This window comes from Zeus faber (assembly GCF_960531495.2).
Source record: "Zeus faber genome assembly, chromosome: 12".
In the NCBI taxonomy this organism is placed as follows: domain Eukaryota; kingdom Metazoa; phylum Chordata; class Actinopteri; order Zeiformes; family Zeidae; genus Zeus; species Zeus faber.
The window spans coordinates 12,123,554-12,146,514 of NC_137196.1; the positions used below are offsets into that span (position 1 = coordinate 12,123,554).

Consider the following 22,961-nt stretch of genomic DNA (forward strand, 5'->3'; position numbering starts at 1 on the left):
CTTCAAATCGCCCAAACCTAACACACAATAGCACACACACACACAAATACACACACACACACACACACACACACACACACACACACACACACACACACACACACACACACACACACACACAGGGAGGCCAGACATTTAGCTTTCTTTCCCTCTCAGATGATCAAATCCAGGTGTCCCGGGATAAAAGCAGGGCCATGTTAACGCTGCTCTCCGGGGGGCGCGCTCGCCCCTTCCTCCTGTACGCCCACTTGCCACATCCGCCTTAATGGGCCGCCAACCATTCTGTCGCATCAATTTTTCAGCAGATAGATAAAAGGTTCTTTTGGCCGCTTCTGATCAAATAGTCCTGTACGGAGCGCGCCACAGTGGACGCCACCCAAGCGATCCATATGGCGGCTGTGATGTAATATCCCGGTAATGTTTTGCACAGATAGTAATTTTAAGCGCCTCAAATTCCTCAAGCACGTTGCACATTTCCATATTGTCGCCGCTGCACCCGCAATCCCCCACCGGCTGTTATGATACAACTCAGGGGTTTAGCGCTGGAACTGCATTAGCATTTTAGAGCACATTAGCATAGCCTCTGGGACCTGTGGTAACATTGATTATGAGTAACTGCATGCATTTCAATGCAGCGCTGCCTCCGATCTCACACACACACACACACACACACACACACACACACACACACACACACACACACACACACACACACACACACACACACACACACACACACACACACACACACACACACACACACACACAACGTCCTGACACTCTGCCCTTTCACCCTTTTCACACACACCCTGCAAGTGCGTAGAACGCAGCTGCACACACACACACACACACACACACACACACACACACACAGCTCACTGAAGCATCTCCTGCTGTGTAGCAGGTGTCATAATGTGATTTTCCCTCCCCCAATACATGTTGCCACACACACACACACACACACACACACACATACACACAAACACATAAAACACACACACACACACACACACACACACTTTTCAAAGACAGAGTTGTAAGGCAGAGGTGACAGTCTGGTTCTATGCCATCTTCAGCAAATGCAGCACTAATTGCCCCACCCTACTGTTAGACACCAGCATGGCATCCATATGGAGCCCCTAGAAGCCCTGCCCCCCAAATGAAGGGCTCAGGGACACTCTTTAACTACATGTCCATTGCCCAGCCCAAGGATAATAGAGTAGAAATAATAGAAAAACTAAAAGGTAGATTTAATAACTAGTCAAGTGTGTGTGTGAACGTGTGTGTGTGTGAGTGGGTGTTCTGACAACAGCCAAAGAGAGAGAGAGAGAAAGAAAGAGAGAGGGGACCGATTTGAGTGCGACACCCCCCTAATGACCTCCTGTTGTGATTGGCAGGCCAGACGAGGGGCCAATTCACACTTACAAATCACAGGATGCAGCAGCAGGCGTACGGTACACTGAAGAGCGGGCAACTTCTGCCCACGTGTCCGAGTGCACGCGCACACACGCACACACGCACACACGCACACACACACACACACACACACACACACACACACACACACACACACACACACACACACACACACACACACACACACACACACACACACACACCTCTGCTGGATGAAAAAATACCATTTGCTTCCATAAATCCCTCCTGTGACTTCCATAATATTCTGCCATTATGTTTGCTCTACAGGGCCATTTCCTCCCCCAGTTAGCCTGTCATCAGGCGCATTGTATTGTCTGAGCAGCCCTAAATGGGTTCTTTTCAGGTACTTTCATGGAAGAATGGGGAGGATATTCATATCACATTTCACGTTTCTCTATCACCAAGGGTCGGACCCGTACAACGAGCACACACACAGACACACACACACACACACACACACACACACACACACACACATACACTTCCTCCACTGACCCAAACGTGGAAAGTCAAGCACATTCCTGCTCCCAGCAATTTCCTCCCCTCTTCTTCCAACAGACAGGATCCTATTACAGGTGCCTGGCTCTTATCTTTCTCCCAGGCAGCAGCCAACATAATAATACATGTTGCAAAAGGGAATTTCATAAATAAAGCTACCAGGCATCACCAATAGGCTTCTTTTTCAATATTGGTGATGCCCGGTAGCTTTATTTTACAGAAACAGAAACTTTTATTTTCAGAGCTTCCTACACCGCCTTCTACGTCTTTCCGTGGCTGCGCTCTCACAACACCAACCAACTCCAACCAGCGGCAGTGTTAGGCCACTGCCAGTGAAAAAGAAAAACCCCTGATTTGCGTTTAAGGGAATTGGCAGGCGGCAGCAGGCTCCCTTATTTGGACTCTGACTGACCCATCTCATGATTGTTGGCAATTACGTGTCAATTACAAATGTGCTGATGTCACCAGGATGCAAGAGGCAAAGCGACCGGGAGCAGTTGATGCGGAAATGGCAGCCCATGCTAATGGCCTCATCCGCTGTCCAGACACCGCGGTTCATGAGCCTCTGTTTGTGAGTGGGTGTATAGGTCAGCTACTGATCTCCAACGGCGACGGTTGGTACTTCCACAGGCGCGAGTCTGTCAACATCGCTCCATGTCTACGCCGCTACACCAGTTCCTGGGGATGCTGTTCTAGAGTAGCACCACTGGTGCGCCTGGATAAGTTTAAGAGGAGTACCGCAACCCCAACACCCACCCACCCACCAGCGAGGTGCCCTACTTCTTGACCATCCTGAAGAAGGTGACTCATCTGGAAGGTTGTCAGGATGGGTCGTAGGAGATGATGGGGTGATCGGTCGATGGATCCATTTCACATAGGGTTTGCTTGCATTTGCAAGCCAAACCAATTTGCGCCGAGTCAAAAAAAGGAAAACAGACGTCAATATGTCGGGTTAATAACCTTAAGGAGAATACCTACATTCATTGTCCAAAAGTAGAGTGAGAGGATACAGTATATCCATTAACAGATTTTTGAGACGCATCTATTTTTTTTTTACCCGGTGGACACCTCACACACACACACACACACACACACACACACACACACACACACACACACACACACACACACACACACACACACACACACACACACACACACACACACACACACACACACACACACACACACACACACACACACACACACAGCACTAACACCTGCTTTAAACGCACCCCAGAACCCTCCTGGTTACATTCCAGGCCAGGTGCCCAATTGCTGTTCCAGTTTTCCTGGGCTTAATTAACTGTGTTTTGTCGATACATGTTGTCATCTGACATTTGTTTTACCATGTACATGTTGTTTTGTTCTATGTTTATTTGTCTCACCCGTGGTGATTCTCCCCCTCTTGGAGTAGTGATTAGTGGTTTAAAGACCCAAACATGGTAAAATAGTTCACCAAAGAGGGGGATTGGTGGCAGCTCTTTACAAGGAAAAACTGTGCTCTTGTCACCCCACAGGTCGTCCACAGGACAGAGTTATTGCAGCAGTTCTTGATGATTTTAGAATTAATAAAGAGTTGCATTGCAGGTTGAGAAGTTGAACTCCACTTGCAGACTAACTCCGTCCTAGATGCAATGGCACAACTACTCTGTGTTGTATGCCCAGCATGCTGACAGCGCTGGTTAAAAAAAACAAAAAAAAACACATTTTTGAATATGAAGAGCAAATGCATGCTGTACATGCCATTACTATTACATAGGCGTGTCGCTTTCATCCTTCTTAGCCACCATTTCCCATTATGTTTCCGTAGCACGGTTAGAGTCTGGCTTCTTAGCAAATAACTGTTCACATTTGTTGCACCCACCCACCTTTTGGAAAAGCAGCGTGTACTGCTTTTTGTAAGTATGATGTTCATGTTATTACACGGACATGCCTAAAACTCACTGTGCAACACTTTGCTGTAATCACCTCATCTGATGTGACCTGTAACAAACCCAACCATCTGGCCCTTCAAGGTTACCAGAAAGGCTGGAGGAGCGTCTGCAACGTAACGCCCGCCCCGCAGCCCCAGATCGTGTTTTCGGGGGCCATGCTTACTCTCGCGACGGCGTTCGATGAGCAGGGTCTGTTCACACTGGTAGATGCCTACAACTGCGCTGAAAGATACACAATGACAAATATTCATCCTCTCCACCAAACCCGACCGAATCCATCACGCTCCCACTTGCCTCTCAAACAAACAGTGACACTTACGACATGTCACCCGCCGTCCCACCCGCCCCCACCCCAACCGGCAGTGTGTCGCCCCCCCCCCCTCCCGCTTTTGTCTGTGATCCATGATATGATCAACGCTCATATGTCCTGACTGCCTCACAATCGATCTTGAGAGCCTAAACCGCTTCTTGTTTACTTCTCGTCCTTTCTTCTTCGTTTTTTTTTGTTTTTTGTTTTTTCTCTGTTTTTCCTATTTTTCAAAAGCACCGCGACGATCCATCATTCCTTTACGCGTACGGAGGCGGCGGCGAGATGCTTATCAGAAGGAAGCGGATTTTCAAAGCATTACCTGAGCCCAAATTGATTGAGAACACGTGCAGAAATGCACGTCACTCCACGCATCGGGGCTGTCAATAACGGCAGAAAGGAGGTATCCTCTTTCAGGCAATCATTGACAGGTGCCTGAAAGCCCTTTCAAAGCAAGCCGGGCCAAGTGATTTTATATATATATATATACACTCTTGCTTGCATATGCTCTCAATTACACACACAAACACATACCAAACACACACACACACACACACACACACACACCAGCCATTGACCTTGTCAGGAGTCATCAGCATCAGATGACCATAGCATTACACATCTGCGCCTTTCTGTTGCACCCTGGGACTTCATGGGTTACATAGAGGGTACGTATCCAGCACTTTTGCTAAGTGCTAAAACGAGGGGGTGTATTTTTCCGGCCCTGATTGAGACCGAGGAGAGAGTGATTAAACAAAGAGGACGGGAGGTCCAGCCAGCCCTCACAGTTAAGAGTGCGCAAACAGCAGCAACGTGGCCGCGGCCACCACCAGGTGGGCTCTTAACATTTTAATGGAGGCTTTTTATAAGTTTGATAATGTCCTCTATTTACAGTACGGACACACAGGGAGTCTTCGTGGTTCTGTTTACCCACATCCTCCTACACACACGCCGAGGGGTGCCCAGGCCAGGGTCCAGGCCGAGAGCCAACCCGCTACGCGAGAACAATTCAAAAAGACGATGATGAAAATCTTGTTTTTGGTTGCTTGTATTTACTTTTTCCAAGAGTATTAAACAGCTTTAAATTTTTGTTTTTAAACAAAACATTTATTTAATGTTTAAAAGAGAATAGGGGTGCACCAATAGCGCCAACGTCTTAATTTGATGCTCCGGAGCCAAATGTTTTTCTAAAGCATACCTTTGGTGCTTGAGTCCATTCAAAATAGTTCTATTCAGCAGGAGGAAACTATTGCCCTGAAGTGAGCTCAGTTGGAATTTATCGTTGCTTTGCTTCATCGTCTGAATTGGAGTATTCACAGCGGCGAATGCTGAACAGACAAATATTTGGAAGAATTGTGTTGGATTTTGAACAAAACTAGCTGTGTTGAAGTGTTGAGTCAATGTCATTTCTGCCGTATTGGGGGCTGTTAAGAAAGAATTCCCGCTATTTGGTGTTAACATAGTTCATTGGCAAAACCCTGCAGAGTGTATCTAACAGCAACCACATCAATCCACCATCGTCCCAACAATACACACCAACCGCAACACAAAGCAAACATGCGTGTGAGTTGGCGATTTCCAGGGGCGGCCCCACTCGCACGCAGAAATATGTCCACTCAGAGGTAAAGGAGACTAAAGCCTTGGCATTGACCTCAAAGGACCGCCACCCGACAACAAGCCTCCCTGAGAGATTCAGCTTGGCCGGTTACTGGAGTCAAAGAGAGCTCTTTTGGCGACAGGCTATTGAAAGTCCCACAGGTTGGGGCAGGATACCTACATGTATTGTGCTGAAAAGGTTGGGTGAGTAATAATGTGGCTTTAATGAGGTCTTAAGCACATTAACACATAAACCAAGCCCTACCTCCCGCATCTTGGAGAAACTTTTTTTTTTTTTTTTTTTAATCTTTGTCAAGTTTTGGAGCCTTTATTCATATATACCAACAGAGGAGGTACCAAGGAAAAATGTTCCCATGAATTCAACACACGACTTTCTCACTACTGGACTGCTGGATTTTGGCAATCAGAGAACTAACAAACTCTGGGACCTTCAACCCTTCTGACGAACTTACACAGTTTTATACCCTCGGTGTTTAACCCTTATGACCTTACTTGGTTGTGGGATTACTAGTTAATACAGTAATAAAGGTGGGTCAGAGGCAGCCAAAACAATCAAGCGCTCCAGTTTAGAGAAATGGCCAATGGGATACCCATTATGAAACGATAATAGCAAAAGTTTAGAATAAATGTTCCCCGGCCAAACTTATTTCACCGTACGCTCTCGCTCACACACGCCTGTGGCCACGCTCTAGTTACAGAATGGGAAAACAACTGCTGCATGCGCGGTCCAAGCCTTGGGGTACCTGGGGAGAACACACACACACACACACACACACACACACACACACACACACACACACACACACACACACACACACACACACACACACACACACACACACACACACACACAAAATGGGCGTATGCACATGACACGTCGTGGGGAAATAAGTTTAATTCCCTTTCGTGACACCCGGAGTAAGCGAATTCACGGGAAAGTGACTTTGAGTCTGATTGCACCGTGCCATTCATGTGGAAATGAGAGATTTGCATTCACCTTTATCACCTCCTTGTCATCAGCCGAATGGCAAAAATGCTCCCATCGCATGCAGAGCACGCCTGCTCGTTTGTGGCAATCTCTGGAGGTCCATGGAAAAGCAGCACACAACCCTGTGTCCGAGTGAATCTGTGTGTCGCGCACTCCTCCAGACCGGCATTCATATTTGGCTTCTTTTTTTTCCCCCTCTGCCGCGGCTCTTGGAAACGGGGCGGCTCCGCCCAGACACGAGTGTCAATCTGATGAGTGGGTGTCTAACATTGTGTGAAGCTCACATCAAAGACCAGCCGCGCCAACAGTGCCCGGACTGGGAAGGGAAAGCACTCGATAATGAGACATAAAAAGGGGATAAAAAGAGGGGAGAACAGCATGAACACGAATGAATAGATCACTAGCGCCATTATTATTATTAAAGGTTTGAGTCATGCGTGAGTGTTTCAAAGACAGGCACGGAGAGAGAGAGAGAGAGAGAGAGAGAGAGAGAGAGAGAGAGAGAGAGGGCTGCGTAGAACGATATGCCATCTGGTTGTCACTCAGCCGTCACTGATCAACCTTCACCACAACATGCTTTATCCACTTAGACGGACGTGTCCACGCCCATATGCACAAACCACGCTTGTTTTCCTCGCCATCATTTACTGCATAAGAGCAATTCATTTAAAATAATTATAATCACACTTATGCAGTCACATATGGCAATTTTTTATATGGTCACCATTAACAACCAATTTTCGCCACAACCCAATTAAATACCACCACAGTAACAAATTGAAATATGTCAATTCTGTATTAGACTGAATTTAGTCTGTTAAGACCTTTTTGTAATGGCATGTCAGATTACATACTGAGAAATTGGTAAAACGATATAGAATCAAATCATGCGCCGTCTGGTCCATATCTGATAGGCTCGATATTGAACCAAATGATGAGATCCTGCCCGATACTAATTTAAGCGGAGAACGGTTGCATACCTTCCAAACAACGTATCAATGGAATTAAAACCCTAGCATATAGACTGCCACTTGGTCTTTTCTTCACCATTGTATTTCTCACAAAAAATACTCGTAATCCTCTTCCCACAGCAGAATGCACAGGGTGAAGACATTTCACGCTGAAGGGATGAACCCGGCATCAGAATTGGCGCTCTATCAAATAAGACGTGTCCCGTCTTTTCCTCCTGCGCCGCTTCTGCTTCTGCTTCTGCTTTCAAGCGATTCTATTGTCACGAAACAGATCGCCAGATCATCCCCTGACCCAAAGGCAGATGATGATTTCTGTCCCGGGGACGCGCGGGTTCAGGATGTAACCCAGGTCTGTTTTATATTACGCTGGGTCTCCTTGGCCGGGAAGCGCCGAGATAAATATGTATGAGTTGGGGTGGGGTTATTTTATGTCAACATAGGCCAAGATAATTTTTTCTGTCAAGTCAGCCTTCAATACATGGCCTGGTTATTATGGACATGGATCAAGAGGGGCAGGAAAATTATAAACATCGGCGTATCGAGGTATTTGACGATCTGATCCCTGCAACGATATCCGATTCAGTACCTTCACCAGGAGAACGTTCCTCAGGTTCGCCAATTCCAAAAGGCTCCCTTACATGTGTATTATTTTTCTTTTTTCGTTAGCCCAAAATGAAAGAGGGAGAGGAAGTCCGAGAGGCTACATTTGACCTCTTGCCTTTTCAGGAATTAGCCGCTCCTCCGGCCGGCCAGAGCGAGCCACTGCTGATCGAGATGGCGTTATGCCAGTACCCACTGTGCTGACAATCAATAGTTAATTACCTCCGGAAATAAAACATTCTCTTCTTATTTGGTCGGAGAGCCCAACACCGCGGGGGCGCGGAGGAGATTTGCCTGGGAGAGGGAGTTTTTTTTTTTTGGTGTCGCACAAGGTCGAAACCACCCTCCACCTTCCACCGCCACTTACTGGCCCACTGAAGCCGACACTACAACTCACACCCCTTGGACACATCATTTCTCACCGCTTCACATTCGCTGGACACGCACTATGTTCATGTCAAACACACACACACACACACACACACACACACACATACATACACACACGCACCATTTTCACTCCATCGTGCCCTGTCTTACCGGGCCCCGATCTTTAATAAGAGATTACATTTATGGTGAGAAGAAGGGCAGGAGAGCGGTGAAATATGTGCAGATGTTCTGAACCTGTGAGAGGTGCTGGCACTAAGTCATTAATAATGGGACAGGTCGCGGCGCAGGCCCGCGCCCTTAGCTTTCCATCTCCGCTCATTTCCTCTCCACACATCAAAGCTCATTGTGTGTGTGTGTGTGTGTGTGTGTGTGTGTGTGTGTGTGTGTGTGTGTGTGTGTGTGTGTGTGTGTGTGTGTGTGCATGCTCTATCTACAATACGTGTTGAGTGCTTGCGGGTGTGCGTGCGGGCATGTGTGTGGGCATGCGTGCGTGCGTGCGTGCGTGCGTGCGTGTGTGCGTGTGTGTGTGTGCACGTGCTCAGAGCCCTCTGAGAAACAGCCCGCAGAGGAGCCAGCTCTTATTTAATAGGAAGGGAGCAGCTTTCACCAGGGTCCGTAATTTCAGCCCTATTAGTGCTCTGCCTTTAATTTCTCCTGTGCGGCGTGCAGTGTTGGGCAGTAACGCATTACAGTAATATTAGTTTCCCCAGTAACAAGTAGTGTAAAGAACTACCAATACAATTTCAGTCATAATATTAGAGTAACCCCCCCCCCAAAAAAAAAATTACAACCTTACTTTTATGATTATCCTGACATTCACACTGATGTAGTTTCATATGACCGGAGGACTTGACTTTAACTGCATGAGCTCAGCATTTATTTCAGGCACTCGAACACCGCGTCCGCATTACATGCACACTGGGCTTAACCGGACCACTCCTCATGTTACTCCGCATCCACATCAGTAACTTCATCACATCAGTATCAGTGCGCGGCACTTTATACGACACGCACAGAGGCGCACTTGCAAAGTCTGAAATGAGGAGGAAAAAAAGGCGCAATTATTAATTTTGTAGGGTGTAACGGAAAAGTAATTTGAGTAGTTTAACGAATTACGGTTGGCAGAGAGTAATAAGTAAAGTACAGGGTTTTTCCTGCACTGAAAAGGCTTAGGCGGCCCGACGAGACGACACAAGCAGGCGAGCCAAGCAATCACACAAGTCAGTGAGAGACGGAATTTTAGGCTGAACATTAGTTCATTTTTTTCACATTTGTCTAATTAATTTGTACGGAGCCCCTTATGGGACATAGGTAAGGTAAAAAATAAAAAAATATGGAATGATGATTGATGCAATTTATTTCATTCCCTCACAGTAACTGTCAGCGGAAAAAAAAATTACACACCACAAAAAAAAAAAAAAAAAAAAAACTTGGTTGCGTTATCTCTCAATGTTTTTTGAGAGATAACGCAATAAACCCCAAGTTACTATGTGGGAAAAAATTAATTGCATGAATCTCCCATCATTCCCATCATGTCCCCTAAGGGGCTCCATACATTTGTACTCCCAGTTGTTCCCCTAATAAATGCGATTTACACATTTAAATAACCTGGCTAGTTAGGCACGTAATACTGCATCAGTACAGAGGTCATAAAATAACGTTCATTGTCCAACCATTAAGAGAAAATAAAATGAAATGAGAATACAGTAACCATCACAAAAACAACAATAATAAATGAATGAATAAGCCACCAAACGATTGTTTAAATGGGTGATTTTTCTTGTCCATTCACAGATAATGGGAAACAGAATAGGCAAAACAACAGATTCCGTTAATAAAAGAGCCCGATATGAGGAAGTGCAGTAGCAAAGTCAAAACATTAAACCAAATAAAAGATTTTTCAACTGAAAAAAAATGTGTGTGTTTTAGTTTGTATATGTTTGTGTGTGTGTGTGTGTATAAGACATTTCTATTTTTCTATTTCATTCTAATGGTTATGTATTATAAGTGATTTTTCATATGTGGTAAATAACTGTTAGTACTAGCCAGCCAGTCAGGTCTGAGCAGCAGGATAAAGTGCAAGAGCAGGTGGATGAGACGCTGGATGAGGTGGCGCAAGAGCAGGTAGAGGCAGGAGATGGACTGCAGACAGAGGTGACTGAACCTCATCCAGGAGATGGTCAGGGAGGAGTCATGAGGTCTGGATTTATGGATCAAGGACATCCTGATTGATCATAAATTTTAAATCCAAATGAACTTTCCCTTTACTCGAAATCGCGCTGCTGACGAACACAGAACCAGCGTCTGTCGGCTGCAGGGTGACAGTGGATGGGCCCCCTCAGGAGGAGATAGGCTTGACCTTGTTAAAATGTTTTACAGAGCAAGCTAAATTTGGAGGGTCAAATGCTCAGTCACTGGATGTGACATCCGCCGTGATTAGAAAAGTACATTTAACATGGTCACAAGCACAAATATTGAAATTATATATCTAAATTAAGCTGTTTCATTTGTTTACAAATCCTTCACTAAATATTCAGAATGTTCCAATTTTTTACGTTTTTCATGCATTTCTTTTTTTTTTTTTTTTTTAAATACATCTCAATACGTTGTAGTGGTCTCTTGAAGACCTGCACTTATATTCCAAATATAAATGTATGGAGACGACACATCAAGATGACGGTGGCAACGACCGCAGTCGCTGTCATGCAAAATTACCACCTCGGCCTTATTTTGAGGCAGGAAAAACCCTGAAGTCGTAATATTGCTTTGGAAAAGAGTAACAAGTAATGAGTAATGTATAAAATGTTTTGAGCAACATGCTGAACACTGGCGCCGTGAGACGAGGGCGCCGAATGCCCTCCACAGGCGAGGAACACCGAAGAACATTTTTCCATGTACAAGGTAAACAAGGCAAACCTCACTTTTCTGCGAGTTTCCACTTGGGAAGTGAGGGGATTTGCTAGATAAACACTTTCTGAAAGCGGAGGACTCCTGTAATGCACGCGGTTAAGCAACACTGATGTATGTCGGGTTGCGCTCATCAGAAATCTCTGCATAATCACCCAAAAAAATATTGAGCGTCCACCCCCTTCCTCCCCTCAACCCCCGGCAGGCTTCCTGCTCGGAGCCCCCAGCCGGGTCTTAAGGGCTTAAGAGTGGAATCAAACCGTGCTCGCCCTAACTCAGAACACATCTCATTAGAAAAGCTGTAAATGAAGGCCTTTGTTCGCCGCCGAGCTCGCAAATCCACCGGTCGTTCTCCCGGTTACAGTCACTGGCGAACCTCTGGCGAGCCGGACCCCACCACGTTGGTGAAAAAACAGAATCGGATTTCACTCGTTTTTTGGTTGTTTTTTCTTTTTTTTCTTTACCCCTCAAACCCCAGTAATGCTTTACTGCTGCATCTGATTAAAGGAAAAAAAATGGGGGAAGGGGTAAAGAGAAAAGGCAAGGAGCGACGAAAGGGAAGTCCAAAGTAGAAGAAGAAGAAGAAAACAAGTATTTATATAAGGCTAAAAGGTTCAGAGAGGAGATGGGGGGGGGGGGTGAAAGAATATGAAAGGCGAGAGCGAGAGCGAGAGATTTTTGATTTGTAAAACATCTTCATTTCAACATTTCCTCCAGTTCACAGTTGCGGACATTAAAAAACAACACTTTGTTCAATAAAAGAGCCTACATGTTAAAAACAGACTGGAAGCACAAGTCGTCCTCCACCAGCGAACAGATGATGAGGTGGGGGGGGGGATTGGAAGTGGAGTCAACAACAGGCCATTATTGGTGCGGCGCTGTCCAAAAGGCCTGGGTGAGGAAGGTGGTCTTGGGGGTGGGGGGGAACAAAGGGACCGGGGGCGGGGGGCGGTGGGGCTCGGGGTGAAGCTCCCTCCCACCAAAGCTCAAAGGAGGAAGAGGGGGGCCATTTCAACGGCCAGAAACGGGACTCGATAATCCGCGCTCTCGCCACCTCCAGCCGCAGTTATCGAAGAGGCACCGCTTTCCTGCCTGACTGAAACTCTGTGGCCCAATCTCGGGGACAGGTGATAATGAATGCAAGGAGGCTGACGGGATAAAAAAGAGGGGGGTGGGGGGGGGAAGCCTTTCATGAGCGGGGATTCTGGGTCACCGGGCCAATTCATCAATTACCACCGTCGCCACTTTCCAAGAGTTGTCACCTTGGATGGACATGGGATTAGTCCTGGAGGCGAGCTGTACGTATTCCAGGGAATTGACGAGTCCACGCTGAGTCAGAGGGCCTTAGTGCGGTCTCGTGTCTTTGGAACCGTGAGTCTTGCCCCAACCTGCGATTTGGACGGGTAAGGCCCGGCCGCCCTGCTGTCACCAGGAGGGGCGCCACGCAAAGCATAACGACTCCCGGAATCCGACGCCAGCGATAGCATCTCTGAGGAAATTCACTGGAAGCGTGTGGGGAAACATGCGGAGGTCCCGTTAAGAAACACCTATGGTAAGAAAGAGGGAATATTCTCTCTCTCTCTCTCTCTCTCTCTCTCTCTCTCTCTCTCTCTCTCTCTCTCTCTCTCTCTCTCTCTCTCTCTCTCTCTCTCTCTCTCTCTCTCACACACACACACACACACACAAACCGCCACCCTCACACACACACACACACACACACACACACACACACACAAGCCCTCCAACCTGTATCCACCATCTGGCCGTCCTCGCTCTCGGATGTCTCTGGGGTAAGGGGTGCACCGTGTGTGTGCGCGAGTGCGAGTGTAATGGAGAGAGCCAGGTAGAGAGAGAGTGAGAGAGATGTGTGCTGGTACCTCAGAGCTAAACCCATATTTAAATGTTTCAACGTCGGCCGGCAACTCGAAACCGAATACTGTCTCTTTTGCATGCTGCTGCGCCGTCAGAGGTTGTTGGGTTTGGGTTTGATTAATATATTTCCTTGGAACTACGGCGTCTTGAGCATCGTAGCCAGTAAAAAAGAAAAAAGAATGAAACGTTGTGATAAGAACCCTGCAGTGTCGGTGACGACTCGGGTTCGTTTCTGTCGACCGGGCTCGAAGACTACACCCTAATACTGAGCTGTCTCACTGTTTGGCCTATTACCTGGTGATACCGCCCCATTACAGGATGACCCCCACCCTCCAGGAAGCGTCATGGTTCTAGCACATATGGTTCTTGCGAAAAATTACATTCTACTTCAGGGGGTCTCAGGTCAGCGGTGGAGCCCGCGGACAAAACACACTCATCCTCACAGGTGGTCGCTCACACACACGTACGTACACACACACCCACACACACATATAAATGGAGGTAAACATATGCGCAAGTAAACAGACGGCACTCGCCGCACACGAGGCACTCACGAATCACCCGTCCTGGCTCACACTGAGCGAGTCTTTTCTCACTCTCTCTCTACGATTTCTGTCTCCTTTTTCTTCCCGTGTGAAATGAGAGGGAGAAGATGAGGAGTGATCTTACCTTTGCATCCTGACAATAACGGCCGCCCAGTTGCCCCTGGCAACCAGATTTGGACCATTGTCAACCATCAAATTGGGAAAACAAGTGAGAGTACCGAAAACTATGGATTATCATTCAATAGGATCATTATCACTCAATTAAAAAATGATTTAAACTCTGAAACCATTTTTTTGGTCTTGGCAACTAACGGCTGAAGCATGGTAGCCAACTTGGCAACCGCTCCTAAAAGTGCGTGCCGGACGCCGATCCCATCACGGAGATTTATCTTCCCAATCAACACCCTCGGAGCGGAAGACGGGAGGAATTCATCAGCCATCGAAAACACATTTTTGAGAGAATTGACGCACGCTGACGCCAGGGGTCTGTGGCCGGGAGTGGCTGTCCAAACCGTGCCCTCGGACCCTCAGCTCCAACCCTCGGCATCCACTAACCAGTTCAGGCTACATGTATTCCAAATGCTCCACATAGCTACACGTCTTACTGTCTGAGCATTAACCTGCAATACTGTCAGATCCTTGCTCATTTGGAAAAAAGAAAATGCGGGCCTTTTCCTAAAAGAAGACTCACTTGACCTCCCTCTCATCTTTTCATCGCTGTTTCCTCTCATCTCTTTCGTTCACAACCCCCCTCCGTCCCCGCCCCATCTATCTGTTTTGGGGAACGTTGTTTCATCCCCTCCTTTCCTCCCCCGCTCCCCCTCCACCCGTTCCGGCCCGTTAAATGAGCGGGCTTATCTAAGCCTAATTGGTTTAAGGGCATACAGAAATAAGCAATGGCTCCGTAAGTAGGGGAGAATTACTGCTGCTGTTGGCAGGAACCCTCCGCACCGCACACCAAGGAGAGAGGGAGCGAGAGAAAGAGAGGGAGCGAAAGAGAGATAGAAACAAGTAAATGAGAGAAAGATGAGAGAGACCGAAAGAGAGAGAGAGAGAGAGAGAGAGAGAGAGAGAGAGAGAGAGAGAAGGTGGGGAAACGAGGCGGACAAGAGTACGATTTGGAGATTAGAGTGGAAGAGAATTATGGGGGACGGAGAGGAGTGCAAAGACGAGATGAAGGCGATAAGGAAAGAGGAGAGAGCAGAAAGGGAGACGGGGAGACAGAGAGAGAGAGAGAGCGAGAGAGAGAGCGCAAGAGAGAGAGAAGGAGGAGAAGCGATGGAGATAGAGAGGGAGAGAAAGCAGTGCACATGCATCTTTTACTAATGGCATGCAAATCCCCCTCTCCTCTCTTTCCTCTTTGTTAGTCCCCTGCCTTAACTCTTCACACCCCTCTCAGACTAGTCTGTGAATACATTTCCGTCTGAAGATCACACATGAAGCTCCTCAAAGTGTGTGTGTGTGTGTGTGTGTGTGTGTGTGTGTGAGTGAGTGTGTGTGAGTGAGTGTGTGTGTGTGCGCGTGTGTGTCTATGTCAGGTGGGGGCTTGTATGCCCCTAGGGGGATGGTGTGTGGGGCTCCGGGGCCACTCAATTCATCACGGATGAGTGTCCATATGGTCAACCCTGCCTCCAGTCCTAAACACACACACACACACACACACACACACACACACAGACACAGACACAGACACACACACACACACACACACACACACACACACACACACACACACACACACACACACACACACACACACACACACATACATACACACACAGACACACACACACACACACATACACACACAAAGTGATCTCTGACACTTTGTTTGTGATTACCAGGCTGATGTGGTGATTAGGGGCCATATAATCTGATTAAGGGTTACAGGGAGAGGCAGGGATAACCCCCCCCCCCACACACACACACACACGCACGCACGCACGCACACACACACACACACACACACACACACACACACACACACACACACACACAGACACACACACACACACACACACACACACACACACACACACAGACACACAAAAGAGACAGTAGAGAAGAGCAACAGATTGGAGTGGAGATCAGTGAAGATTTTACTTCGCCCACGGGACAAACTTCTTTCAATTAGTGACCCAAACAAGAACTCACTTTCATCCCCGTTGCCCCGGTAACCCGGGGGCCGCCTCGCCCCCATCTGCTTCCACACGAGCAGCCCGCTCCCTCTCTTCCCATCTTCTAAAGTTTATCCCCCCCCCCATCCCCAAATGGATATTTCTAATACCCCCTCCCCTCCTTCGCGCTGCATAAACATCTGAGGCTGGGGGAAAAAATATCCAGATACCTCCCCTCCAAACTCCCAGAGGTGTAATCCATTAGGGCCCGGGCTCAGATACCCGTCGCCATGCTGAGATGTGATGACCGGCAAACACACCACTCCGGAAGGGAGCATAGAGTCGTAATTGCCAAAAAAAAAAAAAATTAAAAAAAAAAAAAGTCAGTAACACGAGCTGATCCGAGATAACCAATACACTGACGCATTTCCCGCTTCGAATTTGGTCATTTACCGTTTTGGAGGGAGCGCCTGTGCACCGAGCCTGGGCGTGTCTTGATGTGTGTTTTTGAGGATGAGCCGTAATAAAACGGAGATGCTCCACCGTGGGCGAGTCTGCCGGGCGGGGGGGGGGGTATCCACGCAGCAGCCCGTGTCTGAGACCCCTGCCTGCAGTGGCGCTTGGCCCCAGGGGTCCGGCAGCGGAAATGAAAAGCATGTTTAACCAGGCAGATATTAGCTACTCGCGGTGCCGTCACTTGACTGTGTCTGCGTGAATGTGTATGTCCAGAGACATTTAAGGACGCACACAGAGGGAACACAGAGGGAAGAGCTGCAGAGACGGGGCGAAGAGGGCCAATGGAAATATGCGGGAGAGGGACAAGGGGAAAGGTATTACTGTTAGACTAAAGGGATATTACACACAAAACTACCGGGAATTAACAATCAAACCCGGGGTTCTGCCCAACCCTCTCAACAGTGTCTCCACAACCTGGAACAACAACACACTTTTATCTGTTGAGGTTGTTCCGGCATCATTTTTCCTGCAAAACAATTCAGGTAAAAAGTCTCAAGGAGGCGCGTCAGAAGAGCTGCAGTAGCAGGCGGGCCAATTAACCGCATCCCTCCAACTGAGAAACCTTCATCTCCAAGCGGGGAACGTACAAACGACACAATTTGATGGCAGCAACCATTCTATTAATTGCGGTTCGAAAGCGTCTCAGAAACCATGTACGCTGATATCAAAAAAAAAATGAACCCAGATAAATGAACACTGGATTGGAGTTATTGGATAAACTCGAAAAAAAATAATAATAATAATCATTTGTGAACCCTGTGTTTTCTTTGGTTTCCTCAACTTCAAACGTGCACCTTTTTCCCCAATTTCTCAAATTCAATTTTTGAGGCCACCCCAGAAAGACAGACCCCACCTCCCCTTTAAAGCACTTGTGTTGAGCTGATCAGTGGCGCTTTGAATGCGTTTTTTTTATCTATCTTTTCACTCCCCAGTTGATGCAAACAACAAAAATAGGTCGATTGAACTGGGATCCACGTGTGTCCCGCACGCACCCAGTAGTCCCGACTGGTCAGAGGACGCTGTGACGGAAACCTTCAGCATCCATATTGAAAATAGCTTCAATCAACCAATCGTCCCGTTAGGAAAGACAACACTAACAGCACAACTTATTGTAATAATACTTGTAATGCTTATAAATTAGTGGAGACTATATTAAAAAAAAACCACACGTCAAATCCATCTCGACCATGAACCAGAGTTTATGTGCGCTTTTTTTTATTATTATTATTATTATTATTATTATTATTATTACCCCCCCAAATATGACGCTCACCTTCCATCGCAGAGGCTGTGAGGACCATCACGCACAGGAGCGCACACCATTCCACCGTCATGGCAGAAAGCGGGGCGTACAGTCTCCGCAGTGTCCACGGTGTCCACGGACGGAGCAAGGCACGCACGCGTTGGTTGGGGGGAAAAAAAACAAAAACAACCCAAAAAACCCCACAAATCCCTGCGCTGTCACGGAGCGGTGTACTCCACTGGCCGCGCCGCGCGTCACATCCCCAGCGCTAGTAAATAACTGTGTGACAGAGTCCGCGCGGCGCGGCGGGGCGCCGGCGGGTGGGCGGGGCGGGGCGGAAAGGGGGGGGGCGCCCCGGCCAATCGCAGGCCGCGGACTGCGGCGCGCCGGCCAATCGGCGGTCGCCGCGGGGTTCGGCCCCGCCCACCCCGCCTTTGTCCGAAGCGCAAAAGTTTTCTCCCTCCTCCGCGGCCCGTCTGAACGCGAGGAGCGCTCCGGTGAATGGGAACAGCGACACCGGCAGGCCGGCCCGTGCAACTGTACCTCAGCAAAAACGATGCTACGGGTGGGGGGGGGGGGGTTGTTTGGGTTTTTTTTTTTTTTTTTAGCCCCGCGGTTGCAACTTTGTTTTGTCAGAATTTGAATTGTTGCTGCAGGTGTTTTTAGATTCATGGTTTTAAGATAAATCGAGCGAGATCTATCCATCTATCTATCTGTCTATCTATCTATCTATCTATCTATCTGTCTATCTGTCTATCTATCTATCTATCTATCTATCTATCTACCTGTCTATCTATCTATCTATCTATCTATCTATCTATCTGTCTATCTATCTATCTACCTGTCTATCTATCTATCTATCTATCTATCTATCTATCTATCTATCTATCTATCTATCTATCTATCTATCTATCTATCTATCTATCTATCTATCTATCTATCTATCTATCTATCTACCTGTCTATCTATCTCTCTATCTCTCTATCTATCTATCTATCTCTCTATCTGTCTATCTGTCTGTCGGTCTGTCTGTCTGTCTGTCTGTCTATCTATCTATCTATCTATCTATCTATCTATCTATCTATCTATCTATCTATCTATCTATCTATCTATCTGTCTATCTATCTATCTATCTATCTATCTATCTATCTGTCTATCTATCTATCTATCTATCTATCTATCTATCTATCTATCTATCTATCTATCTATCTACCTGTCTACCTATCTCTCTATCTCTCTATCTATCTATCTATCTGTCTGTCTGTCTGTCTGTCTGTCTGTCTGTCTGTCTGTCTGTCTGTCTGTCTGCCTGCCTATTTATCTATCATACAACGTGAATGATGAAAAAAAAACAACCTTAATATCCACTTTGATGGCAGGAAACACACAGACAGCGGACAGACTGACGGGCACACACACAGACACACACACAGACACACACACACACACACAAACACACACGTTTTATATCTATCTATCTATCTATCTATCTATCTATCTATCTATCTATCTATCTATCTATCTATCTATCTATCTATCTATCTATCTATCTATCTATCTATCTATCTATCTGTCTATCTATCTATCTGTCTATCTATCTATCTATCTATCTATCTATCTATCTATCTATCTATCCATCGATCTGTCATCTAGAAAAACTCATGAAAACAAGGTTACTTGGGATTATGCAGACTTAACACAGCACTAAACATTTTCTAACTGTGAGAGCAAATCAGAAGAAGCATAAAGAATGTTTTTTTTTTTTAAATGCAGCTTTCAAGCCTTTCAGATTATGAGAATACGAAATGTGTCTCGACCGTTCCGAGAGTCCTTAATCAATGATGGTGGTTATTCAGACATTGTGCCCTTTTAAACCATCTCTATACATATCCATCCCCACCCATCCTACCCAAACCACTCCTCTGTGTCCCAGCGCTTGAGCCCCGGTCCAGATCCGCTTTGAGGAGGTTCTTTAATAGCTCTGGCAAAACCAGCCGCACGTCCTAATGACATTAAACAGGCTCTGCACATCAGCGCCCCTCTTTGCCCCATCACCTCTTTGTGTGTGCGTGTGCTGCAACAGATGGCTGACACAATGGGCTGCATGCGTCCTCGGGGGATACAAAAAGGCTCTGGACCAGCCGCGGCCGAGTGAGGGGGGGCACTCTGCCTCTTCACAGCCCAGAATCATCCACCTGTCTCGGGCTAGACCTCGCTCCAAGTCCCTGGAGAAGAGGAACCGGGATGGAGCTGTTAATCTCAAGCCAGAGTAGGCCAGGTTTTAACCCGAGGCCACTCCATGGCCTAAAACCTCAGTGCTGCCTTTTCACACAGCAGGCTGCCCCATTTTAGAGATACGTTTTGGCCTGCTTCATTTCCATATTGACCCCATTACTGGGTTCAAGGGGGGGGGGGGGGTCTCTCGAGTTCATTAGGAGAAATATTCATAAAATAAGGCTATCAAGCCCTCTCAATCAAGTTCTATCTTTTCCGAGCCATTGCTGAGCTCTTTGCCACACATCCACCTTTTCCCTCCTTCTTGCGTTCGGGCCGCTCACCTTCTACAATGACAAAAAAACTCAACACTGGACCAAGTGGAAAGTGAGTGAATTCAAATAAATGAGTGCGCCACCACGGGGACCGGAGCAGACGAACTAGGGCATGGACACGGAGAGCCTGGCACTTCGGGAACATCAGGTGGCAGTCGCTTACTTGGGAGGCCAGTTGATTGGGTCGCCATTTGTCATTTTTAATGGTGTGGCGTAGTGTGGCCCGCGCCGCACGTGGCGCAGCACGGTTCCCGCGGCGGCGGTTGCCAGCCCGCGTGTGTGATAGCCACCTGGCCTTATTTTTCATCAGGCCGGCCACAGTAACCATGACTTTCGGGGTCATCTCCAGAGAGCCGAGCGTCCCCGACCAATCTATCCCTGTTTGCTTTGCCGCACCCTGGGGGAAATAAGAGGCAGGAAGGAAGCAAGAGGGGGGAGACAAGCTGGGAACAATGGCGCTTCTTGTGTAGCACATCCTTCCTTGCAATGCAAATACGGACACACACACATACACACACACACACGCAGACAGACCCACACACACACACAGGGATCATGGTAGCACACAAAGGCGTACAGTACAAGCACTTGCCACCTTTAGCTCATTACCTCAGTCTCACCAGTCTAACCGCCAATAGTGAGCTCAAAACATTGCATAGAAGAGCACCCCTGCGTAGCTCATCTCACAAGTGCACACACATTCTCAGATTTCGTTCCCATGCCCCTCCCCGCCTGCCCCACCCTGCCACGCCCCCACTCCGGGTTTAAAAGAAAGCCCCCCAAAAAAACCCAACCTCTCGAGCACATATCCTGAGGTAGTCTCTGACTCGTGTTTGATGCAATCTTCCTGCTCTGTGTGTTTTGTGAGATGACCTCACATTTATCATGCTTTTGACCTGTAAACATCCTGCCGGGTGTCCGCGCCGCTATGAAATAGACCAATGTGCCGTGACCTTTACATTTCTCTAATTTCCTCGCGTTTCCCCGACCTGCTGTCTGGGAGCCAAACGTTTCGGCAGCTGGAAGCAAATGGTTGTTATGTTCTTCGCTTTTTTTGTACTGGAGCCTGGCAGCAAATGCAAAATGGCAGTTTGTCCACATTTGCGCCGTGCCATCAACAGGGCGGGTCCTTGCTGTTTACATGGAAATCTTTCAGTAAGAGAAAACACAAGGAAATGTGATGGTAATTTAGACATTAATAAAGTCCCCGTAAATGAAAAATAAATATGTGTTCTGAGTTTGTCACACCACAGATAAATGTGTTATTAACCACCTTGCCAAATTTGAATGATTAAAAAAATCGCTAAGTACATAAAATTAGGTTTCAAAATCGTGGAAAAAAGGCAGTTCCTTCTGTTCCGAGACACTGGGGGCCTGACCGCTGAACATGCTGAAACCATGCCCCATCACATTAAACATTTAAATTGGAGTAAATTCCATGTTAAATGTTTTGCTGAACCTAGTGCTGTGTGTCTAGTTGCCCAGCGCCGCTGTCCAGCTGCGGGACTCCCCGCTCTCTGGTGCCCACTGCCAGTCTGGGCTCCACGGCCTGCTAGCATGCAGCTACTGCTAACATAACCAAAACCGGCACAGTCAAATCAACGTGACAGTTCTTCTTTGTTCCGGGCGTCCCTGGCGTGAGTTCACGTTCTCCACGAAGAGAGGGGGGGGGGGTAAGGGAGTGACTAATGAGCATCCCCCATTATGCGCGGTGCTTATGACCGCTCTACGTCATCTCTAAAGCCGCTGAAAATAGTTTAACGGTCCAACTCCACGATGCAGTACTACACCGTTCACAGTCTTTTCACAAGTTTTCAGCCATTACTTTTTTAACATGTATAATGTGTTTAGAAACAAATCACTGAATTCTCTTTACAGGGCCTTTAATGATCCAAGATCAAGATTCAATATCGTTTATATATATATTTTTGTTTCAAGGAGCCTCAAACACACACACGCACACGGAAACGCACGCGCGCGCGCACACACACACACACACACACACACACAGACACACACACGCACATCCACACACACACACATCCACACATTCACAAGTGGGTGGATATAATGGTGCTACCTAAGAGCAGGACAGAGATGGATACACGGTCCTGGCGAGACAGAACAGCCCCACCAGTACTGGGACGTGGAAAGGCGTCGCCCGGTGATGAATATGAATGCATGAAAATGAAATGCCTGAGTCAATATGTAGACGGCGCTGGGAGCCGGTGACAGACGGAGGAGGAGCGCGTTGCTTCATCGGCCCTGGGGGAGATGGACTGGTTATTAGGCCGAGCTTTAGCTTCATCCATCTTCAGGAGCCTGGGCGCCCGGTCATTGACAATATGAGCACAGAGCCGGGCCTGAATACAGATGTGCTCTGGCCCCGGTGTTTTCCAAATTGAGGGGGTCCGAGGGGGTCAGGAAGACTCACCGGTGAGGGCCCCATCCACAGTTCTACTTTTCT

General features: G+C 47.4%; 1 protein-coding gene across 1 annotated transcript in view; it reads right to left on the bottom strand.

Annotated features, from left to right (window-relative positions):
- ephb1 (EPH receptor B1) overlaps window positions 1-18,036 on the bottom strand; it is a gene marked incomplete at both ends in the record, with an annotated part of 180,536 nt that extends 162,500 nt beyond the window's left edge. The window contains one exon of the mRNA XM_080010743.1: window positions 17,976-18,036. Within this exon, the coding sequence (XP_079866869.1) occupies window positions 17,976-18,036 (61 nt within the window). The remainder of the gene's footprint in view (window positions 1-17,975) is intronic.
- Between the last annotated feature and the right edge of the window lie 4,925 nt (window positions 18,037-22,961).